This window comes from Anoplopoma fimbria, chromosome 20 (assembly GCF_027596085.1).
Source record: "Anoplopoma fimbria isolate UVic2021 breed Golden Eagle Sablefish chromosome 20, Afim_UVic_2022, whole genome shotgun sequence".
Lineage (NCBI taxonomy): Eukaryota > Metazoa > Chordata > Actinopteri > Perciformes > Anoplopomatidae > Anoplopoma > Anoplopoma fimbria.
The window spans coordinates 21616254-21639953 of record NC_072468.1 but is presented as its reverse complement, the minus strand read 5'-3'; the positions used below and the strand labels follow the sequence as shown (position 1 = coordinate 21639953).

At 37.8% G+C, this 23700-nt stretch overlaps 3 protein-coding genes across 6 annotated transcripts in view; all 3 read left to right on the top strand.

The window, feature by feature from the left end:
• Window positions 1–15883, top strand: part of LOC129109749 (B-cell receptor CD22-like) — a 23635-nt gene extending 7752 nt beyond the window's left edge. Inside the window, exons 1-9 of one of the 3 annotated variants that reach the window (XM_054621872.1) lie at window positions 6154–6192; window positions 7010–7080; window positions 7397–7756; window positions 7909–8220; window positions 11166–11429; window positions 11776–12075; window positions 13749–13824; window positions 14510–14609; window positions 14704–15883. In XM_054621872.1, the coding sequence (XP_054477847.1) occupies window positions 7035–7080; window positions 7397–7756; window positions 7909–8220; window positions 11166–11429; window positions 11776–12075; window positions 13749–13824; window positions 14510–14609; window positions 14704–15138 (1893 nt within the window). In that variant the 5' untranslated portion in view covers window positions 6154–6192; window positions 7010–7034 and the 3' untranslated portion in view covers window positions 15139–15883. Of the gene's footprint in view, window positions 1–6153; window positions 6193–7009; window positions 7081–7396; window positions 7757–7908; window positions 8221–11165; window positions 11430–11775; window positions 12076–13748; window positions 13825–14509; window positions 14610–14703 lie in introns of those variants that run through there. The other 2 variants (XM_054621874.1, XM_054621873.1) reach the window with 2 other exon arrangements.
• A 14-nt stretch (window positions 15884–15897) lies between these two features.
• Window positions 15898–20988, top strand: LOC129109751 (myelin-associated glycoprotein-like). 2 transcript variants are annotated; one of them, XM_054621876.1, is made up of 10 exons: window positions 15898–15980; window positions 16204–16294; window positions 17021–17377; window positions 17874–18173; window positions 18281–18544; window positions 19721–19999; window positions 20086–20182; window positions 20372–20428; window positions 20503–20668; window positions 20833–20988. In XM_054621876.1, exons 2-10 carry the CDS (start codon window positions 16252–16254, stop codon window positions 20869–20871), a joined length of 1602 nt encoding a protein of 533 aa, XP_054477851.1. In that variant the 5' UTR covers window positions 15898–15980; window positions 16204–16251; the 3' UTR covers window positions 20872–20988. The 2 variants fall into 2 exon arrangements, with proteins under 2 accessions (XP_054477851.1, XP_054477850.1); XM_054621875.1 differs by having other exon boundaries at window positions 16182–16294.
• Window positions 20989–21146: 158 nt separating this feature from the next.
• Window positions 21147–23450, top strand: LOC129109158 (free fatty acid receptor 3-like). Its single transcript, XM_054621158.1, has 2 exons — window positions 21147–21871; window positions 22506–23450. Exon 2 carries the CDS (start codon window positions 22510–22512, stop codon window positions 23419–23421), a length of 912 nt encoding a protein of 303 aa, XP_054477133.1. The 5' UTR covers window positions 21147–21871; window positions 22506–22509; the 3' UTR covers window positions 23422–23450.
• Window positions 23451–23700: the final 250 nt, after the last annotated feature.

The following is a 23700-nucleotide window of genomic DNA, read 5'->3' as shown; positions in this document are numbered from 1 at the left end:
CTTGCCCAACTTGAAATGGCCTGGTACATGAACCTCAAAGGACGCACGGGACAACTCTTTCCAACACAGCTCAATTTTTATTTTATTTTTTCCTTATTTGTTTCTTGTTGAGTGGTTGGTCTATCAGGTTGAAAACCAGTGGCTCCTTTGGTTGTACCACGAGTTGAATCCTTTGTTTGTTGCTCTCTCTCTGCTGATATGTTTGCTGAGAGGCCTTCCATTCACAGGTGTTCCAACTTAAAAGGGTAATGAGCAGCCTGCACTGGCCTGCCGGTGGTGCATTGTGGGACTTGTAGTTTTTAAGGCAAAGTCATGTGAGCTGATATGAACTGAAATTAATCTTTACCTCAACACCTCCCACTTGAGCTCCTGGTTTTTTAAATCCAGGGAGGTCACACCAGTCTTTCAAGCTCCTGGTTGTTCTTCAATAGGTAGTAGGATTACTAGGCGTCTGACATCCCTATGCAGAATTGTCGCAGGGATTTTTGTTAAGAGCCTCTTGGTTCCTTTCTTGTTTGTTTTTGTGATCTCTCCTTTGTTTGGCTTTGTGACTGGGACGGGGTAGCTGGGAAAGGTTCTCACATGTACATCCCTTACGATGCCTTTCCTATCAGCGTTGACACTGACCACTCTAGCCAACTTGTATTGACCTCTCAGGACATTTTGGTCAGCCAGCCATACCAAATCTCCTACTGCAACATTTCTCTCCTTGGTGTGCCACTTGTTTCTTATAAACAGATTAGGACCAGCCAACTGGCACCACTTCTTCCAGAATTTGCTGACCTCTCCTTGAATACTTTGAAGTCTTTTGTATGGGTAGCCGTCAAACTTGAAGTCTCCTGGGTCACCCTTTGGACTGGCCCGTCCTAGCAACAGAGAATTGGGGGTGATATACTCCACACATTCTTCCCTGCTTTGAGTTCTGGCATCGATGGGTCTCTCATTTGCGAGGTTGGCTGCCATGAAGAGAAATGTTTGGAATTCCCCCCAGGTGAAACCTCTATCTCCACCAAGATTGCTCAAGGCCCGCTTCACGATCTTGACAGCTGCCTCAGCTGCCCCATTCCTATGGGGAGACTCTGCAGGGTGGATCCGCCAGGACCACTCCGTTCCATGCTTGGCAGCGTTTTCTTCAAGCTCAGACTTGTTCAGTTGGTCCAGAAATTTGTGAAGCTGCTCCAGAGCAGGCTTGGCCCCAACAAAGTTAGTGCCAGGGTCTGACCACAGTTTCCTGGGGTAACCCCTCAGTGAAGTGAACCTCTGGTAAGCCAGCAGGAATCCTTCCGATGACTGGTCACTCACCACATCAGTGTGTATGGCTCTGGAGGCCATGCAACAGAACACAATTCCCCACACTTTAAGTCTGACTCTTTTCTTTACTTCATCCCGCACTTCATAAGGGCCGAACAGGTCCATGGTTGTGAATTCAAATGGTGCAGCTGTGCCTGTTCGCTCTGGTGGAAGTTCACTCATGATTTGTTGACACTGCCTTGCCTTGTTTCTCCTGCAGACCACACAGCTGTCTACTATTTTCTTGGCATGTCTTCTGCCTTTTATCACCCAGGCTTTTTCCTCGTTCTGAGAAGGGTCCCCGCCACTCCCTCATGGTTTGAGTTGTGGGCTTCTTGCGTCAACAATGTAGACACCCATGCTTCATACGGTAAAACTGGCACTGCAGTCTTGTCGTCATCAAACATCTGAATCCTACCTCCACAAACCAGAAGTCCAGAGTCCAAGTCTTTGTACACTGCCAATCTGCTTAGCGTTGTGTCTGGAAAAGTTACACCTTCCTGAGCTGCGAGAAAGAGGTCTCTGAGTGCATCCTCACGTTCTTCCACAGTCAGCACAGCTCCCTTGGTTTTTTCCTTGAGTGACATTGCCTCCCACTTTGACTGACCTCTGGGCTGGCCCTTCTTCTCCAGCCACTTATGTGCAGCTCGCCACACCCAGCCGATGACCTTGACCAGTTTGGACAAGCTACTGAACTTCCTTACTTCCACAAGATTTTTGATTACCCAGCCAGCAGGTTTCCTTCTTGGAAGAGGAGGACTTGGGTGCGGTTTTGATGCAGTTTTTACCTCTTGAATTTCACTTTTTTGGCTCTCCTGCAGGTTTTCTTTTTTCTGGCCCATTTTTGCTTGAGCTCTTGTCAATACAGCTGTGAATGCCTTCCTCTGGAGTTTGTTTACACTCTCCCTGGCATCAGCTGCAACCTCTCCAGCAGACTTTTTAGGCCACTCCTCTACTGGCCACTTCAGGAAGTCCGGTCCATTCTGCCATGTGGAATTCTCCTTTAGATCTTCAGGAGTGCCGCCTCTTGTAATGATGTCAGCAATGTTCAGATTTCCTGGTATCCACCACCAGTCTTGCACTGGTCCAGCCTTCTGGATCTCGCCCACTCTATTTGCGAAGAAGGTCTGGTAACCATAGCTTTCTCTTTGAATGGCCCCCAGGACTGTTTGACTGTCAACTAGATGGAACCATCTCTCAATCTCCATTCTTCCATGCTTTTCAACATATTTCCTGATCCTGGCTGCAAAGACAGCTCCACAGATCTCAGCTTTGACTGCTTCTCCCTTTTGATCCAGTGGTGTAAGCTTGGCTTTCGATTCAACAAATCGGACTTCAATTCCTTGACTTGTCTCCCACCTCAAATACATCACAGCTCCATAGGTTTTCTCACTTCCGTCTGAGAATGTGATCCCCCATGGTTTACCTGTCCAGTCAGCTGGTGTGAGGCTCCTTTGGAATCTATTCTGTCCAAGCTGCACATACTCTTCAAACAGCTGAATGGCTTCTTCTCTGAGGCCTTCTGAGAGAGGTTTATCCCAGGTTTTGTGGGTCAGCTTACCTCCTCCACCTTCCTGGAACGCTTTCCTGACAAGGATTGCCCCTTTCTGTTTGGCCGGTGTAACTAAACCAACTGGATCGTACAGTCCAGCTACTTGGCTTAGGAGTCCCCTCCTAGTCAGCGGGTTAGGCGTCTCAGGTCTCATCTGATATTAAAAATCGTAAACTTTGATAAGAGTCATCCATCTAAATTTTCTATTTTCAACAATGCTATACTGGTGTTAGCTCTTAAATGAAACCATTTATGGCTTCAGTTAGGCCGTAAGGGCCAGGGTGTTCTTACAGAAGCGTAAATGTTAGTGTTAATTCTCTTTATTGTCTTTCTCTTTACTACGAATCAGTTGTAAGTGGCTGGGCCTGATTTAGTTGTTTGTGGGAGATCAGATCCCCTATTCTCAGAAACATGTCAGTGTCAAACATGTGGTTGTTGTTGTCTCTCAGATTTGATCTCGAGCATCAAAAAGCCTGTGTCATTCTCTGCCACCAAACTAAAGTGGATGTTGGTGTTGCAACACATGATTTATAACCTTCACTGATTATTTTACAGCTGCCCTGTTGCATAAATGGGGGTGTGTGTCTAATAAACAGCCACTGAGCCACTGTTGCATTAATGCAACACTTGAACAGGGATATGATATTTAGTATTGTGTTATTTCTCATGACAGCTACGGTGCAACATTTTGGACCGTATGGTGGAGTTCTTCTCTTGGCTGTTGCTGGTGTATCTCTCAGTGTGAACGTCTTGCTCACAGTCTGCATGGTGTTCCTTTGGTAAGTTATTTCACTGGATTGTACTTTTTGTAATGAAAGCTCTGTTGATGGGAGAGCAGTTCTGCTTTCAGAAAAATATATATTCAATTGATTTACATATATGTATTTTTCTTTGTTTTCCTCAAAGTAAATCCAGAAAGAATGTGAAGCCAAACGAAGTGGACCAGACTTACATGTCACTGGATCACAGAGACAGATCTCCAGAGTATGATGTCATTGCCAAAACTCCAAGATGAGTCTGTCAACTTCCACTGACCTTAATAATCATCAAATGACGTTACTGAAGGACTTCTTGTATTTTTTTATATTCAGGCAAATGTTTGATTAGTGATATGAATGTTATCAAATACATTTCAAATCAGAGTTTGGGAACTATACAATGAAATTTAAATACTCTCTTACATTTTTGATGTTTTCTTGATCAAGAGTAGTAAATGTTTTTATTAAATACAGAGAATATATTTTAATTGAGGAGATATAGATCTCCCTCTGAGAATTTTCTTCATCGGAAATAAATAACGAACATGAAGCCAAATGAAGAGATTTGCATGATTTAATATCGTCCTTTCACTTTAAGAAAGATCAAACCTGAGAGGCAGACCATCGGAAAGCAGCTTGGTGAGAAGGAGACAACTGTTGGTGCGATTATTCAGAAATGGAAGAAACACAAAATGACCATCAATCGCCCTCGGTCTGGGGCTCCACGCAAGATCTGGCCTCGTGGGGTATCGATGATCATGAGAAAGGTTAGGGATCAGCCAAGAACTTCTCGAAATATCATTGGTAACACACTACGTAATTTGGATTAAAATCCTGCAGCGCCCACAAGGTCCCCCTGCTCAAGAAGGCACATGTTTTACAAAATGATTCAATACAGAGAATATATTTTAATGGTTTATACTTATTTCACTAGATCAAATGCAAATCAATTTATACTTTTAAAATGTGATTTTCTGGATTTTTTGAGGGGGATATTCTGTCTCTCAATGTTAAAATAAACCTACCACTAAGTGCCTTGATGATTAATTAACAACATGCATGAAGCCAAATGAAGAGGACATGATTTACATATCATCGGATCAAAGAGACCAGTCTCAATATCGTAGTGTCTTTACAAAATGACTGTGACGACGTCCACTAAGTGCCTTGATGATTAATTAACAACTGCACTGAAATATTTTTTGGTATTTATTACACTTCGACAATTACCCCAACATATTATATGTTCATATTTAAGTGTAATCAGTAGTAATAATTCTGACAGGAGAAAAGGCAGTAAGGTGACTTTGTAATAGAAGGATGAAGTCTAAGTAGGGAGGAGGTATATTTTTTTCCAACAGTGATTTGTAACAGTTTTGGAAGACAAATTATGTCTTCCTGTTTATGGTGGTGTCACATCAGAAAACACTTGATTTGGAGGACTTGTAATACTATTCTCAATATCCAACAAGAATTATTAGCACGTCTTAACCCCTATTTGCTACAAAAGGTGGGCACAGTTACATGAGCAGATATACAAAGCAATGCAAAATAGCACTGCAATAATTATTAGAGATACTAGCTTTGTGGGGTTATATTCTTAAATTATAACTGAAACTTATTCACAGCTGTATTCGGTTAACTTTGTGGTCACTTTTTAATTGCTGGTGTTTTGGGTTTTGGTGTAGTTTGTGGTGGTGGTTTTGTTTTGTGCTGCATTATATTTCCAGGTGTATTTTGTCTCTTAAATGTACAGTACATAGGGACCATGTATGTCATCAACAGTGCAAACGACTGAACTGAGTGAACTCTTCTCTGGCATTCTGAGGTTCATACGTAGAGCTGTTGAGTTGGACTGAATCAAATTATACACTTTTGTTCAGTATTATCTTTTCACTGATGTTCTCATGGATGCAGCTTTACTTTTCTAACATGCTTTCATTCAGTGTTGCATGAAATCATATGAGACTTTGGTGTTGAATTGAATTTGACTGAGGATAAATGTGCTATTTCCATATTATTTTTACAGCAATTTAATAATTTCCATAGCTGCATAATCTTTCTACTGTTTTATGATTCTGTTAATTATCACAGGAAAGTTAATAGAGTATATGTCATCGCCTTCTCAAACCAGATTTTTGTCAGTCTGTATATTTGAAACAACTAACTAGTCTAATTGGTGAGATTTCAGTATATAGTTTAAAATTATTTTTGTTTTTATAAAAACTATGTAAATTGCTTTGACAATAAAGGCTAATTGTAGGTTTTTGTTGTGTCTTGATCAATTGCAGAAATTCCCTTTACCAGGTTGGTAATGCAAATATGTTGTTTCATTTGAGGCCAAAAGGCTTAATATTTGGATCAAAGAAGAATATATGTGTGGGTAAAGTAACAGCTAAGATCAGGAGAAATGTGGCACTGTGTGAAATTATTTATGATAAATAAGTACATTTCACTGTCGCACCCATGCACCCTTTAGTAACTTCCTTATTTTGAAGGCTTGCAAGCTATTTAAAAAAGCAGCACAACTTTTAAGGAACTTCACTTCTCTACACATCATCCATCGATCTGCTCGACAGACCTGAAGAAAATGTAAGTCATCATAACTTCTTATACGACACATATGAAATCATCAAAACTGATTTTAAGTAGAATACAAAAACATTAAGTCACTAGACTTTAGATTATTGATTCATTTCAAAGGTAGACAGAAGAAGAACACTGTGAAATGTGCAAAACTTCTATTCAAACTTTTAAGCCGTCATTAAGGTGTGGTTTTGGTTTTGGATATTGTTACTGTTGAATATATATTTGCCTTAAACAAGATCTCTGTAAATACATTTAAAGACATCAATAAAAGACACTGTATGTTTGTCAGTTTTACTTTCAGCAATTACCTTCCTGTTTTTCATCTTCCAAGTCTTGTTAACAAAACGCACGTTGTTGCAGTTATAAACCAAATGTTACGAGGCATGACAATTATTAGTTTTTCTCTCACACTCAGAAGAAACACTCATCCAGTAATACTCTTTTGATGAATATGTCAATTGTTTTAAATAAAAGTTTTATGAAAGCCTAGAGAGTTTGCAAGAAATGTTTTTTTTAAATTAGTAAGTCATTTAATAGTTCAATTGTGTGAGTTGTTGACAGACATTAAATAATTGTATTTTGTTGGGATTTAGTTCAATTTCAGTGGCTCATAAATCCAATACAGTCTTCTTCTGAACCTTCACATTGATAAAGATCAAAACGAAATATAGGCTCAGCAAAAAATGTTCTCCATCAGCAACCTCTGCAAATATTGCATTCAGTAGTGGCCTCTTTAATAAATAATATTCTAAAATCTTATAATGTTTATTAGAAAATGAAATGCACTAAATATCTGAATTGTTTCATGTGTAATCTCCAGAGTTTCTGCCTCTCTTGAGTGAGAGATGTCTGCAGCTCTGACTCTGCTTCTCATTGGTTCTCTGCTGCAAGGTGAGTTGAAGTTCATCAAAAGCTATGACTACATAATGTTAGTCAGGCATTCACACCACAGTACAACAGTATCTGTAATACATGCTGCAGCAAATGAAGAACGCAGTGAGCCACAAACGTGATCTGCCTTTTTCTTTTAACTTTAATCTGATGGGTGAATCATTTATTTAATCTAAACATCCAGAAAAATAAACGTTGTACAAATAAAAGGTTTAGTTTTAAAATATCAGCAAGGCAACCAAACAGTAAAAAAACCTTCATGACTGTAACGTTTTATTCACTTGTTCTTATTCAGGATTTGTTTCTTGTGTTTCAGGTGCCCTGTGTGGAGAGTTTAAGGCATTTATGCCGCAGAATATAGAAGTTCTTAGTGGATCCTGTGTGACCATCCCCTGCTCCTTTGACATAGAGGATAGATATAAATTAGACTTAGATAAAACATGTAGAGCATTATGGAAAATTGATGTGAACACAGTTGTGTTTGACAGCAGTCATCCACAAACATCTACGATAAAAGGAAAACTGATAGGAGACTTGAAGAAAAAAGACTGCACCACAACCCTGAACAACATGCAACCTGCTCACAACAATGACTATTACTATTACTTCAGGTTGGAATGCAGCAATAAACTGATATATAATTTTTGGGACAAAAGAATCTCTTTTTCAGTCAAAGGTAGGTATTTAAGTCTGTTTGCTAACATTTCACTCATCCATTTCCCTTGTAAAACTGTTTTGACCTTGTGTTGCATTTATTCCCTTTGTCAAATAGTATACAAAATGGAAAACAACTGTTAAGTGACTGGATAAAATGTACCTTCTCACTAGATGTTCCTCCCAGACCGACTCTGACTCCGTCAGCACTGAAGGTGGAGGAGGGAACCTCAGTGAATTTGACGTGCTCTGCTCCAGCTCCCTGTCTGTCTCATCCTCCAACTCTGACATGGACCAAAGGCCTGGGTGACGGTGTGGAGACACTGCAGGAGAATCGGGACAAAACTAAAGTCATGACCTCTGTTGTGACCTTCACTGCCTCTCAAAAGCATCATGGAGAGACGATCTCCTGTACGGCCATCTACAACAAACAAGATGGCAGCACTGCGTCAGCTGTTAGTGAAAGTCTAACAGCTCATATTTCATGTGAGTTCATCTGTCCTCTGCTGAAATCTATTGTAATTATATCTATTTTAATTGAAATGATCTTGTCGCTTAGCTTTCTTGACTTAGAATCAGGGCTGAAAGAATTAGTCGATTAATCCATTAGTCATGTGACAAAATAATAATAGTCAACAAATTTAATAAGGGATAAATGCTTTTAATGCAATTGATGGTGAAAATGTTTTCTGGTCTCAAATACAAGGATTTGCTGCTTTTGTCTCTTTTATACCATAATAAATTGAATGTCTTTGGGATTTGGACGGTTGGTCGGACAGCAGGTCATTTGAAGACGCCTCCTCAGACTCTAGAAAAGTGTGATTGGCATTTTTCACAGTTTTCCTACATTTTACAGAATAAACCATTAACGGATTGACCGTAAAAAAGTAATTGACAGATTAAATTTATCATTATTTCCAGCTCCAGTTTAAAGGTCAAATTTCTTATTTTGGGAAACAGCCACAACCATTTAAATGTGCTCCAGAATCAAAACTAAATTGTGAAAAATACCAATGTACCAATATTTCCTTCTGAGGTGCAGTGGAGAAAATGGACCTGAATATGATATCTTAATGCAGCACTTGAATGTAGTTAGATGTAATTTTTACTATTGCCAACAGCATATGTTTTCCACACCTCTTAATCCGGGTTTATGCATTACAATTTGCATATTTATTAGTATAGGCTTCAAAACAGCTGGGTGGAAATGCAGAAACAGCAAAAAAGCTAGCTACTGTTGTTATTAATAACAACAGCTTGAAATTGAGGCTTTAGCAGCATAAATGGAGTAAATGTTAAGGTTGTCTGCAGCCTTCAATGGGCTATTCCATGAAAAACCAAGTCAGTTTACAAAAGTGCTCTCATGCTCTCTACATGATTCTGCACCAAGCTTTATCTCGTGCCGAGGAAACAAAGTAGAGAGGGTACGAAGACAGAAAGAGGCCAATTTTCAATGGAATACTTTTTTACAAAAAAGTGTCAGCACTTTAAAAGCGTTTGACATAATCTTCCTAGATTTAAAAACAAACATACAATATACAAATGATTCATTCTTAATTTTTCAGATTCACCCAAAGACACCACAGTGTCAGTCAGTCCCTCTGGTCCAGTACCAGAGGGCAGTACTGTGACTCTGACATGCAGTAGTACTGCTAACCCACCAGTAAAGACCTACACCTGGTACAGAGCTGATGGAGCACAGGAGACTTTTATTGGGACCGGACATGTTCTAACCATTAAAGCTTCTGATGATGACGGCTATTATTTCTGCAATGCTCAAAATAACAATGGAGCTGGACGATCCAAGAACACACACATAGATGTTCAGTGTGCGTATCAAATTTTAAACTTATTTCCTCTATACACCCCGATATATCCAGCTTCATGTATTGCACTCAATTAACAGATTTAATAGATATATGTAGTCATTAATTGGCAATGTTTCATTTCAAATTTTTCAGATTCCCCCAAACGCACCACAGTGTCAGTCAGTCCCTCTGGTCCAGTACCAGAGGGCAGTAATGTGACTCTGACATGCAGTAGTACTGCTAACCCACCAGTAAAGAACTACACCTGGTACAGAGCTGATGGAGCACAGGAGACTTTTATTGGGACCGGACATGTTTTAAACATTAAAGCATCTCATGTCAACAGTTCTTTTTTTGCAAGACAGAAAATAATATTGGAGCTGGACAATCCACCAACAAACAAATAGATGTTCAGTGTATGTATCAAATTTAAACTTATTATGTTCTATATACCCTGAAAAGCTGCTTTAATTTATATATGTAGTCATTAATTGGTTTATTTAGATGTTTATAGCTACTATGTTTAGGATGTGAACATTTCCAAATTTAGCACCCCCCGTGTTGTTATCAAAAGGTCACTTTTGCATTCCAACCTACCAGTTTAGTCTTTTCCGCCTACAAACCACACATGTTAACACAGGTCAGTCAGTCATTTACTGGGGGAAACTCATTAAGTACTGGTGAGGATTTAAAATCATCACTAATGTTGTATGTTGAGTCATCAGTTAATGGCAGATTGAGTGTGTCACATGAACTGGACCAACACTGTTTAACATTGGAAGCCGGACAATATTTCAACATTGGTTTTGATGCTTTCGTTTTCGATGCTTAGAGCATTGACCGGTATTCATCACGTTGTTGGCCATTTGAAGTTAAATAACTAATGGTTCAGTTGACATGTTTTGACTTCCAGAGTTGATATTGGACAGTGATGTCAGGCGTATGATAAATCTTAGATTTGTATAATAGTTTCACCCCTTGCACAATATGATAGTCATTCTAAAATGATTCCCATAATGTGAAAAGGAAAGTAGGGAAATGGAACCAGCCTGATTATTCATAAAACCTTATATATGTCAATAATGTATGGCAGAAGACTGGATCTGCCATAAATAATCCAATCACATCGCAGCTGACATTTTGTGAAACAGCTACTGTTGCCACTTACAATCTCTTATAAATTCTTGTGACGATATCTCACGTAGCAAACTCAATTCTCTGAGACCCACAGTGTGGATTCGAAAGCGCAAAAGTTTCACCTTAAATTAGCGATGAAAATTAGAAGTCAAATATATGATAAATCATTCGACAGAATATTAATGCTTTTCTCTTGTTTTACATGACTGTAAATTGCTTCAGACTGTAGAACAAAACAAAACATTTGAGGACATCACCATGCACTCTGGGATACTATGCTGACCATTAGTATCGTACTTTTATCTTACATTTTACAGGCAAAATATGATCAGTTTATATATTGGACTTTAAGAATAGTTATGATACAGGATGCATTGTAAAATAATGGTGTCAGCATACTTAATCCGTCTTTATTACAATACATATTTTTGAAGTTACAAGAGACAATGTAACATGTGCCAATAATATACACATTTCATTTTTCAGATTCCCCCAAACGCACATCAGTGTCAGTACATCCCTCTGGTCCAGTACCAGAGGGCAGTAATGTGACTCTGACATGCAGTAGTACTGCTAACCCACCAGTAAAGAACTACACCTGGTACAGAGCTGATGGAGCACAGGAGACTTTTATTGGGACCGGACATGTTTTAATCATCAAAGCATTTAAAGACGACAGACCTTTTTTCTGCAAGGCTGAAAATGATATTGGAGCTGGACAATCCAACCTTAGTCTAGTAGATGTTCAATGTAAGGATCACATTTCAAAAGTTTATATTTGAGTAAATTGATTGAAATCGATTTGAAAGTTCTACTATTAAGTAATGAATTTATTGATCTAATGTTTAATTTAGGTATTCATAAAGCTCTTAATTTGATCTACTTATTTATAAGGCCACTGACTCTGACCCATTCCCAGTCGATGCTGTGATAGCTTTCAAACTGATACTATTCATTATTTTTATTCTTTCCGTATAAAATGTGACAAAATGATATACATACATAATCAAATAAATAAATGTTACTAGTTAACTTGCAGGTAAAACTAACCTAACCTAACCTCGAGTCTAAACTTGTTTGTTTTCTCGCATTACAGTCGAGCCACAGATCCTGTCCTCATCTGACTGCTTCAAAGCTGCAGACCAGCTCAACTGTTCCTGCAGGACTGAGGGAAATCCTCTTCCCACTATACTCTGGTATTTGGACGGGTTACCTGTCAATCACTCTGACAACTTTTTAATAAGCACAGAGCGTCGAAATGACACAGGTCTGTGGAGCATCATCACTGTGAATGGACCACGGGAGAGGGATCCGTCCACCTTGCTCTGCCGCAGCTCCAACTCTCTGGGATCTGCCAGTCAACGTTTTTGTGTCAAAACATCTGCTCAAAGTCAAGGTCTGTATTATGTGCACTGAATATAAATGTCATTGCTAAACTGGAAGCTGTCTGGATTTTTCTAGAAATTCTGGTGAACTTGAAAGAAATATATTTGTTCATTTAAAAACACTGTTGGATCCATTTCTAGTTTTAACCATAAAGCCGCCGCTTTATTTTTTGGGTTCAAATACTGAATCACAAAATGCCCTAGAAAACAATTTCTACTGTAGTTTGACGTTAAAAATCATAAACTTTGATAAGAGTCATCCATCTAAATTTGGTATTTTCAACAATGCTATACTGGTGTTAGCTCTTAAATGAAACCATTTATGGCTTCAGTTAGGCCGTAAGGGCCAGGGTGTTCTTACAGAAGCGTAAATGTTAGTGTTACTTCTCTTTATTGGCTTCTCTTCTCTGCAAATTTACCATCAGTGCCCATGTCACCTTCTCAAATTAGTAGCGAGGTTTGTGGTGCCACCTAGTTCTTCCTTTTTTTCAGGCGGTAGAAGGCTTGAAAGTATGTAATCTTATTGGCTCACACAGCAGCTAGGCTAGGCTTCTCGCTCACACAGAATAAAGGCGCTATAAATGGGCCGGGTCCACAAAGACAGAGAGAGAATGAAGAAGCCTTACTAGAAAAGCAATGTTGATATTTGACAAATTTCACACATTTTAAATTTGTGTGGCAATATCTGGTGTGACTCTTGAAGGTGTTAAAACATCCCACTTTCTCCTATCTAGTATGTTTACAAAACTGTTAAAATGACTTAAACCATATTTCATTAGAGATACTATTGACCCACAAGTTTTATGTTTGTTTTTTTCCCCCCCTTTCATACAGACAGACACAGACACACACACACTGTATTCTCCATCATGAAGTACATGTAATGAGATGCACAGGAAAATATATATATATATATATATATATATATATATATATATATATATATATATATATATATATATATATATATATATATATATATATATATATATATATATATATATATATATATATATATATATACATATATATATATATATATATATATATATATATATATATATATATATATATATATATATATATATATATATATATATATATATACATATATATATATATATATATATATATATATACATATATATACATTATATATATATGCATATATATATATATATATATATATATATATATATATATATATATATATATATATATATATATATATATATATATATATATATATATATATATATAATATATATATATATATATATATATATATATATATATATATATATATATATATATATATATATATATATATATATATATATATATATAATATATATATATATATATATATATATACATGCACAGGATAAGCTCTACTTTTCCTGTGCATCTCATTACATGTACTTCATTAGATGGAGAATACAGTGTGGTGAATCCGCTCGAGCTGAACATATGCTGTATGTATATGTATATGTATATATATACTTATTTTGTGATAAAAGAAAGAGGTATTTACCTTGCAGTGTGTTTAATATGAACAGAAGAAGGCCTTACAATTTAACAAAAATACTTCTCACATCATTTCCAAACCTTTACCAGAAGAATTATCCATCTTGTCTGATTTACTTCTTTATCCTAATCCTTCATTGTCCCTTGTAAATTGCAGACCGATTGATGCCAGTTTTCATCACCGCAGTTGGCTTTCTTCTGTTACTAGTATGTTTTCTGCTGTTTGTTATCAGGTAGGGCAACAGCTCGAGACACCAAAATGTAATACATAACAGTTATTATTTTACAATCTTTTACTTGGACTCCTATACAATACTAACACTATGCAGCGTTTGTTTGGGTCTTCATCCATAAGAACTATATTTAAAGTTACAGTATCAGTGGGCCAGGTCCTGATGTCCACAGGCAACAAGTGACTGTGATTAAATTGTCACTGCAACTTTTTCTTTTATCTATTAACACTTAACATGTGTTGGGTACAGACAAAATAATGCAGAGACTACAGGATGAACTTTGCCTTTGTATTAGATAAATCCAAAGTCAACACATTATAAAGGGTTTCATGTCAATCAGCACCACTCTATCCCTATTATTGTGTGCTTTTGATACATGTTGTTTCAAGACTATTCTCTGCTAACATATTCCATCATTTCTGGGATTTTCTTATAATGTGTTCTAAACCAAATGCAAATGAACTCATGAGTCTGCTTCTTGAAAGCTCCATCAGTTGTTTTATTTCCCTTCACAAACTCAAACACTAAAATGCTGTTTGCCAGGCATTATGTTATGAAAATGACATCCTTTTCTGGGAGACTATTTTATTTTAGGTATCATGCTGTTGATTCATAATCAAGAAAACAAAGATGAATCAAATATACACATGCAATTGGAGGGTAAATATTCTACTGTGTTTTCCAGGGCTCAGAAGACTCACCATAACCTTCTGAAGAGTCAGCTTACCGGTGACAGCAGCAGAGTTACTATGAGCCATCTTCTAACAAGTGCAGAGGGAAATGAGGTACTCTTAGAGCCAGGCAGTTCCTCTACTTTTCCTAATTAAACCGGACTAGCAGAGTATGTGTACCACTGATGTTTTCTCTTTGATTGTATAGGTACCAAACGCAACAGAAGAGGACATTTATGTCAACAACAATGAAGTGACTTGCGCGGATGTCGCCCACCCTTCATCTACCTCTGAGCCGAACAGCACCACCCTGCCGAGCTCTGGACCAAACAATGCGGAACGAGCCAGAAAAAGCTCAGAGAAGACGGATGAGGAAGGCAAAGATGTGATTTACTCTAATTTGAACTGGAAGGCCAAGAGCAATAAGAAGAAGGCAGAAGACTCGAAGGACATGCATCAGCCTGGCAGCTCCTATCTGGAGGAGGAGATGTGCATGGCGGGAGGCAGGCGCAGTGGTTTTGTGAGCAACGCACTGGAGATGGGAAGTATGTATGATAACTTTGAGCCCCAAAATGTGGTGAAAGAGGTGGAAAGTGAATATGCTCAGGTTAAATTCAAAGACAAGAGTGCTATACTTGAATAGACGAATGTTCTGTATTGCCATGTCGAGTTTTTAAAAATATTTTTAAGAATGTCTTCCTCTCTTAAAGGTCATGTTTTCTTGTTTGTCAGCTATAACATGGACATTTTGATAAACGGTATTATGTTCCTTTGTTTTTAAATTCATGGGGGTTTTAAGATCTTGACATTATTTTTGTCAGAGAAGATAACAACAATGCATAATAACAATGATAATAATGTTGATGAACAGTTTTCCCAGTTTCAGCTGTGTTAATGCATGATAATAAAATACTATATATTCACCTTTATTTTTTACTCATATAATGATGTTGGCAAGTGTAAATTGAAGGAGAGGCTCTGTTGTTTCACATGTATTTGGCAATGTGACCAGTTTTGTTTATTGTTAACATTTATTTTTTGTTTAAACTGTAGCTTTTTAAACACAAAGAAAGTGCAATCTTCAATATGTATTTTTGCAAAAGTAAAAGTCTAGTAAAGTCTTCTTTAGGACCATGTCGTGTATATATTCTTTCAAAGCCAAACGCTTCAAATCAATCTTCAATTTTGTAGTCAATACATCTTTTAAAGCTTTCCCTTGCTACTGTGTTTCAAACATGTACTATACAACAAGTGGTGTGAAGTGTCTTGTATGCCAGATTTTAGAAACAGGAAGAGAGAGCCTCTCTTTCAGTCTCTTCGTTCAGGGAGACTGCTTTAGATGAGCTCAGCAAGTTTCCTGTTTGAAACTGAATAGAACCGAGGGGGGGTAGAGGGGATTAGGTGGTGGTAAAAAGGTAAACTTGTGCACAGTAACACATCCGTGGGCCATTGCAGACACATTCACGCTGCAGCTCATCTGGCAAGGTAAGCGCTCTTGTCAATATCACTTAAAAGGAAAATATGTATCCAGCTACACATGATGATCTTACATGTGCTTGCTTTAAGTGTCAAATAATGACTCTGGATGATTTTGCAGTAACATAGTGACTTATACCTTTATAACCAATGTTTGACTCACTATTAAACATCTGCTCTGTAATCTAATTGGAGTAACATTTGTGACAGTTGCTGTGTTTCTGAAATCAAGGAGGTCAAAAGGTGACTTACTTGATTGTGTACAGCGACTACTGTCTTCATGGGGACTGCTCATCTGCTTCCACTGCTGAGCTTGTTAACTGGTAATATTTTGCTTTATGTGTTTGAATCTCTATTTCTGTTCCTGAGTAACATTTTAAACATAAGAAGATAATGCAATAAGCTAATATTTTAAATATTAGTCATCTTAAAATACCAAATTTCTGAGAGTTTGGCCTCGACACAACAAATTAATATAGAAATTACTGACCCTTCATTTTTACTAAGATTATTATTAGAAAACTGTTGTAGTACCCCTCTTTTGAGTGGAATTGGGCCTTCTTGTCACTACCTGGAACAAAAAGTCATAATTGTGTAACCATGGCAACGCACATTGCTTGATAACATATGGTAATCAACAAAAAAAGTATTTACAGCTTTCCTGATAATGTAAAAAGTAATGCCATACATAAACACTATATATATAGTTGCACTGCATATAAGAAATAAGCTGCTGTAGGATCATTATATGATTTAAGAAGAAAACTGACAATCCTGTGTGTTTGGCATACATTATGGTATTTAAGGGTAATATTCTCACTTTGTTTCTGAGAAGTCACTGTTTTTTTCGCTATGGCGGACAGCTCTAAATACTGCAGCAAACTCAGCTTTGTGGTTTATCAGCTCTAACGGTAACATCTTTCTGTGGATAAGAACATTCATCTGTGTCACGTATTTCACTCTCTCATTCGTCTCCAAACATAGCACCCCAAAACAGAACAACCACACCTAATGTTGTCTTCTGTACTTCCCCTCTCACCCTTACAAAGGCATGTCAATGCTCCAGCAGGTGAGAAGCTGGAGCATCACTGTGCCCACAACAGTTAGCGCTGTGGAGGGGAGCTGTGTTGTGGTGCCATGTCAGACACAATCTCATTCCCGGGTCACCTGGTACCAGTACCATAACATACATTATCCTGTGGTGTATGATGGGCTCAACCCAACCAAAGTGGCAGACCAGTTCAGAGGACGCACCTCAGTACCGGGTAAAGCAGCAGAGGGCAACTGCACCCTGGTGATTCATAACGTGAAGATAGCAGACAACCACCTTAACGTATACGTTTGGATCAACCCAGACGCTAAACAGACTCAGAAATTCCATCATCAAACTGTAACTATCCTTGTTGGTAAGTAAGTATCTGTAAATACTTGAATTTAGGAATTCAAAGCATGAATGCAAAAAAAAAAATCTAAATTCAGCAGTTTGAAGGTTACGTTCATTAATGAAAAAAATACTCTACGATGCAAGATTACCATGAAAAAAAAAAAAAAAAAAAGATATTCTTCCAAACTCTTAACATATTTCAACAGCGTCCAGGAAACACCACTGGACCTTTATTCACTGCACTACAGCCACATGCAGCTGAACCATCTTAACAGGGCAGTTGTTTTGTCATTATAGGCCCTTTATACTTGATTACACTTGAGTGCTACACAGTTACTGATCCTAAACACTTCACCTTAATGAGCTGTGATCAATGTAAACTTCACATACCCCGTTTCTGTTATATAGTACATTTTATTTACACAATTGTTAAATCCAGAAATAAATAGTAATTTTTCATATATTCTTTTTTTATATTTTCCTATGTTCGTTCCGTTATCACTTTGCTTAATTTCCAGAGAGAAAAGCTCCCACAATCTCCATTCAGAAGAAAAACGTGGATGGGGAAATATTCCAGGCCAACTGCAGCATTAAGCACTCCTGCCCTCTCTCACCTCCATCCCTTCATTGGACCACAAGTTCATTTTTAAAGAATTCCAATACGATGGCCTTCAGTGAGAACGTTCAGGGCCAATGGTCATACACAAAGACACTTCATGGACTGGCAACTTATGAAATGCATAACACCAAAATGTGGTGTTCTGCAAAGTTCATGACCTTCAGCACAGAAAGTCAAAAAATAACACTCAACATTTTATGTAAGTGATACAGCCGTTTATCCATAAAAATACAATGAATGAGAGAAGAAAATTTGCAGGCCAGGTCTTACAATTTTTTTATACGTTATTATTTCCTATATCCACAGATAAACCTGTGACTGTGACCCTGATACTGGAAAAGAAACCGATAGTGGAGGGTGGCAGCGTCACCATGGAGTGTTCTGCTGACTGTAACCCTCAATCACACAAATACATATGGCTCAAAAGACAGATGGGTCAGAACAACGAAATAACGTCAACTAAGAGAAAAAGGCCCTTCAGCAACATCACGAGAAAAAGCTCGTTCTCCTGCATCGCTTACAATGACATAGGCGAGGGGAAGTCCAACTGGGTGGATCTGGATGTTCAACGTAAAATAAAACTACATTTTATTTCCTTTAATGCGCCAGAATTTACTGATTTAATGTTAATTTAATTTGGGAAAACAGGGATAAACATTCACACCAAAAAGTTTCTCTGATGGTTACCAAGCAACATCACCAGAGAAATGGAACACTCAAAAAGCAGCAGCGCCTTGCATTTGGGTCAGCCAATACAAAAGCATGCCCTGCAGCCTTGCTCAAAGATGCCACCTATGTCTAGCTGAAGTTTCGAGAAATGTGTATTAAATGATGCATGATAAAAAAGATGGATGTGCTTAAAATATCTCGAGGACATCTTATAAATGGACTTTGTGATGACATTGTTTAGAACAGAATGAACTCTGTTGCAAGGCAATCATGAGACACCAACATACATCATAAAACAAAATCATAAACCAACAAACACCAGACAGCAAGACTCCCCATGTCTGTGTGTACCCAACCATGGTCACTTCTCATGTCTGCAAAACATATAACAATCGATTTACTTTACTTACCATTAAAATAACCGGGCGAGGAGCGTCAGCGTTAAATCGTCCCAGGCCCGAGTGTAGGTATGTCTGTCTAAGGGTTGCTTTTTTCCTATTAGGGCAGGGGCTTTGTCTAGATGAGAACCATATTTCTGTCAATTTCTGCAATGGCTTCAGAAATTGTGATAATAAAAAAAAAGAATAGATACATAAAAGGTAATGATGGGAAATGTACTCTTATCCTAATCTAAATTTGATAATGCCGGGACAATAACACTATGAAATGGAAAAAAGAAGGAACTCCTACTGTGTAAAACTACTCATAGTAAAAGTCCTGCAACAACATATACTTAAAATATCAAAAGTGTACTTATTGATGCATTAATGCGTTAGGGCTGGAGAACAATTGCAATACTTTATTTACTGTTGGGTTGCTTAATCCATATTAATAAATCATAATTTAATAGGTTTTTTTTCGTATAAACAAGCTGAATTTGCAACATATAACTAAAGCTTCCAGATAAATGTAGTGGAGTCCAAAGTAAAATATATCAATCTAAAAAGTAGTGGTGTTCAAGGATGAAAATAGCATATTGGAAATAATCCAGTAAAGTACACCACTCCATGCAGTACATTCAAGATGTCAGAGAGGTTTGATTACTTGTTAAATAACTTTCCATCTTTTTTTTTTTAGACGCCCCAGTAATCCTGCCTGAGTCCTCCTGCCACCTGACAAGGAAAGCGCTGAAGTGTGTCTGCCAGGCTGAGGCCTCGCCTAATGCCTCTATATACTGGATCATCGATGGAAATCACACTCTTCCATCCTCATTCAGCATTCTTTCTGCAAAATCAAACAATGTAGTGTCTGGGGAAATAAGTGGGCCAGCTCAAACCCAATCTAACATATCTTGTACAGCCACAAACTCCCTGGGTAGCGACACCAAACAGCTGTCTATAGTCTTTTCAAACACATGTAAGTTACTGTTGCTGTTTTCCCAAACTAAACCCCAAAAAGCAGACCAGATCATATTGATTAATTAAGCTATTTTCCTCTTACAGCCTCTTTGTATATGTGGCTGTTAGCTTCAATGCTCCTAGGGATTGGTTTGCTGTCTGGGTGTGCGATGTTCATTATCAGAAAACAATCTAGAAACAGGTTGGTAGACTTGACTGTTTGTCAAACATAATGCCTGCACTGCTATAATTAATCATTTTTATTGTTGTCATATAACCCATAGACCGCAACATTTTGTGTGCAACACTGGTATCCTTTTATGATATGAAATGGATTTTTTTTAACTTTTTTTATTTTAATTTGCTGACTTAAAATCCTATTTTTCTTTAGGCCACAAAGTCCATCAGACAATGTCCCACAAGACTCACCATACACCAGTCTTCAAAGGTAAATACAACTCATTTGTTCTCAATATCAGCACACAAAGTTGTCTTTATTTATGTATATGATATTGCTATCAGATCACAAGATGAGGACGCACAATCAAGACCATGCAGTCGCGAGAGTAACCCTGAGGAGGACAGACTTTCCTGTGTTTATGACAATGAATTTGTGGAAGAAATGAGCATATCCATGAGAGCTGAACAGGACCAGAGATACGCAGCACCCCCCCAGAGAGAAAGCAAGGTACAGCCACAGACACAGGTGCAGTGAATGTGAATGATGTAAACAGACCATAGTTTGTTTTGCCTCCATTCATTGTCATTTTTACAGTACTTTAAGATTTATATTTTGTGTTGTTTTACTCAAGCATTGAGAATTATTAAAACCTTTCTCTTTACTCCCCACAGAGTGTGGATTGCAACGAAGGTGTCTATCGAAACTGCTGATCAGAGGGCATCTGCTGCTGCTCTCACATAGTAGGGTCCCTACTGACCCCACTTACCTGCATTGCACAAAACAACTGATTGGTGCCACATTTATGTGCTGCATAGTTTCCTTTTATACAGTTTATATATACAGTTATATATATATATATATATATATATATATATATATATATATATATGTATATATATATTCACTGATATATATATATATATGTATATATGTATATATATATATATATATATATATATATATATATTCAAATTTAAGCATTTCATTCGTATTGAATTGTAAACAAACTTAAAAACCCAGTAGTGCCTGTTACACTTTTAAACACAAAGGAGTCCTTGTTTATTTCCGCTGCAGTGTTAACTGATGCTAATGTAAATAAGGTGACAAGAGGAAATTCACATTCAAGCTGTTCCCAAGCAACAGAAAAAACAATCTACTGTCGGAGAAGGACTACACAACTACTATTCTACGTTCTGTTGCTAAACTATTTCTCAGATTTCTGATTTGACACTGGACACGAACTCCCAAAAAAAGGACGCCATAAATTGAATGTCTTTGTGGAAGAATAATTTGTTTATCTGAAATGATGCTCTAAGTTTGTGGTGTAAGCATAACTTTAAATAAATGCATGCTCATGGCTTGATGAAATCCAAAATGAATTATGTCAGAGTTTATTCCTGCAGAGACCAATGTGAGGCAATCCTTTATCAACATACACCATATGAAAGTCAACATGAGCTTGAGTTTTGCATTTTAGTTAATATTAACCAATTGGTGTCTGCACAGTGTTCAGTATTGAAAGAGGAGAGCAGTGAGTCATACTGGGGTTTTATATGACACGCTGTTTCCGTCTGATAACACTTTATATCAGCTCATCTTTGAACTCACAAGTTTTAAACTCTTTTGATGAAAGGCCCAGCAAGACAATCAGCACGGAGCTTTAGTTTTTGTTTATTTCAGCCTTAACATTGTGAAAACTTCTACTTGTAGGTAAGTAAATATGTTTAAATGTATCATTGCAGATGTTTTTTGCTATTCAAATTCCACATCTGTGATGTTATTGTTTGTTTTGTCATGAAAAGCCATTTTCCTAACTAGCTTTATTAATTATCATATGTAATAGAAGTGATTGTTATTTCAATGATCTGCAAGGTTGCTGAGTGAAACCTAATTAATTTCACTACTTTTAAGTCAGTAAAGTGTTTGACCAGATACATTGAGAAATTGCTGATGTAAATAAACTCACAACTGCACCAAATGTAATAATTTCTTTGATGTCTAGTTACTATAACCGACAGTACTATGTGCAAGTTAATACCTCTTAATCAATTTGGGATTGATGGCAGATTCCAAATGTGTTTCCTGGTGGTGGGGTCACCGTATGGTTAACATTTAAGTGACTGGGACTTTAAGATTATGAGGTTGTCAAAACATATTTTATATTTCCTCACAATCTCCGTTTACTTTGCATCAGAAACAACCTGAATGTTTCTTATTTGGACCAAATCAGACTTCACTGATTTATCTTTATTGTCTCTTTTATACAAATAATCTGTAGATTTGAACCATCTGTCTCTGTTATTAATAGATTTTGATTGGTGTTTGTTAACTTCCTTTGGTTTAGGGCGATGGAGTTGATTGTATGGAGCGAGATCCTTCTCTCAGTTTACATCATTACCTTCCTCATAGGCCTGCCGGCCAACCTCCTGGCTCTCTACGCCTTCAGCGTCAAGATCCACTCCAGGCCACTTCCGACAGACATCCTGCTACTCAATCTGACTGTCTCTGACCTGCTCTTTCTGATGACCCTGCCTCTCAAGATGCACGAGGCAGCGTCAGGCATGAAATGGCAATTGCCCACCTCACTGTGCTCCATCAACTCCTTCACGTTCTTCTCAACAATCTACACCAGCTCCCTGCTGCTGATGGCGGTCAGCGTGGTTCGCTACATCGGGGTCGCCTTCCCTGTGGCCTATCAGCGGCTGCTCAAACCTGTGTACGCGATAGTCACTAGTGCTGTTATTTGGCTAATTTCAGCTGCACACTGCAGTATCGTTTTCATCACCCAGCACCACCCATCCCTCGCCAACAAAACCTCCAGTGTCTGCTACGAGAGCTTTAATGAGAAGCAGTTGGAAATCCTCCTCCCTGTGCGTTTGGAGTTTTTCATTGTGCTCTGCTTTGCACCTCTTCTAATTTGTGTTTTCTGCTACTTGCGCTGCATTATGATCCTGTACAGCCGCCCCAGGATATCCCGGATGCAGAGGCAGAAAGCCATTGGTATGGCCACGGGGACTCTAGCTGTGTTTCTCATTTGTGTGCTGCCATACAACTTCTCTCATGTACTGGGTTACTTCCAGGGTGAGAGCCCAAAATGGAGGTACTACACATTGCTGCTTAGCACCTTAAACACCTGTATTGATCCCATCATCTTCTACTTTTCCTCCTCCTCATTCCACTGCACAAGTAAAAAGTCAATTTTCAGGAGGCGTGCACTCAATGTTTCAGGATTAGAAAGACAGCCCACAAGCACTAGCTAAATGTAAATTACAAGTTCATACAATATGGACACCACCAATGATGTTATATGAGATTGTGTAATGCTGTGCACTTCAGTTCATTTAGGAAACAATGTCTCATATCTAGATTTTGCTGGTTACTTGGCTATAAAATATTTAGTTGCTTAGGAGGAGCTAATCCTGCTCAAAGGGACTGAGTTGCTTTCCTTAGCAAACAATCGTAGATTATTTTATGAAAAAAAACACAAGACATGTTTGGTGCACTTGCAAAATTCCAAGTTTTATTATTTTACAGTAAAT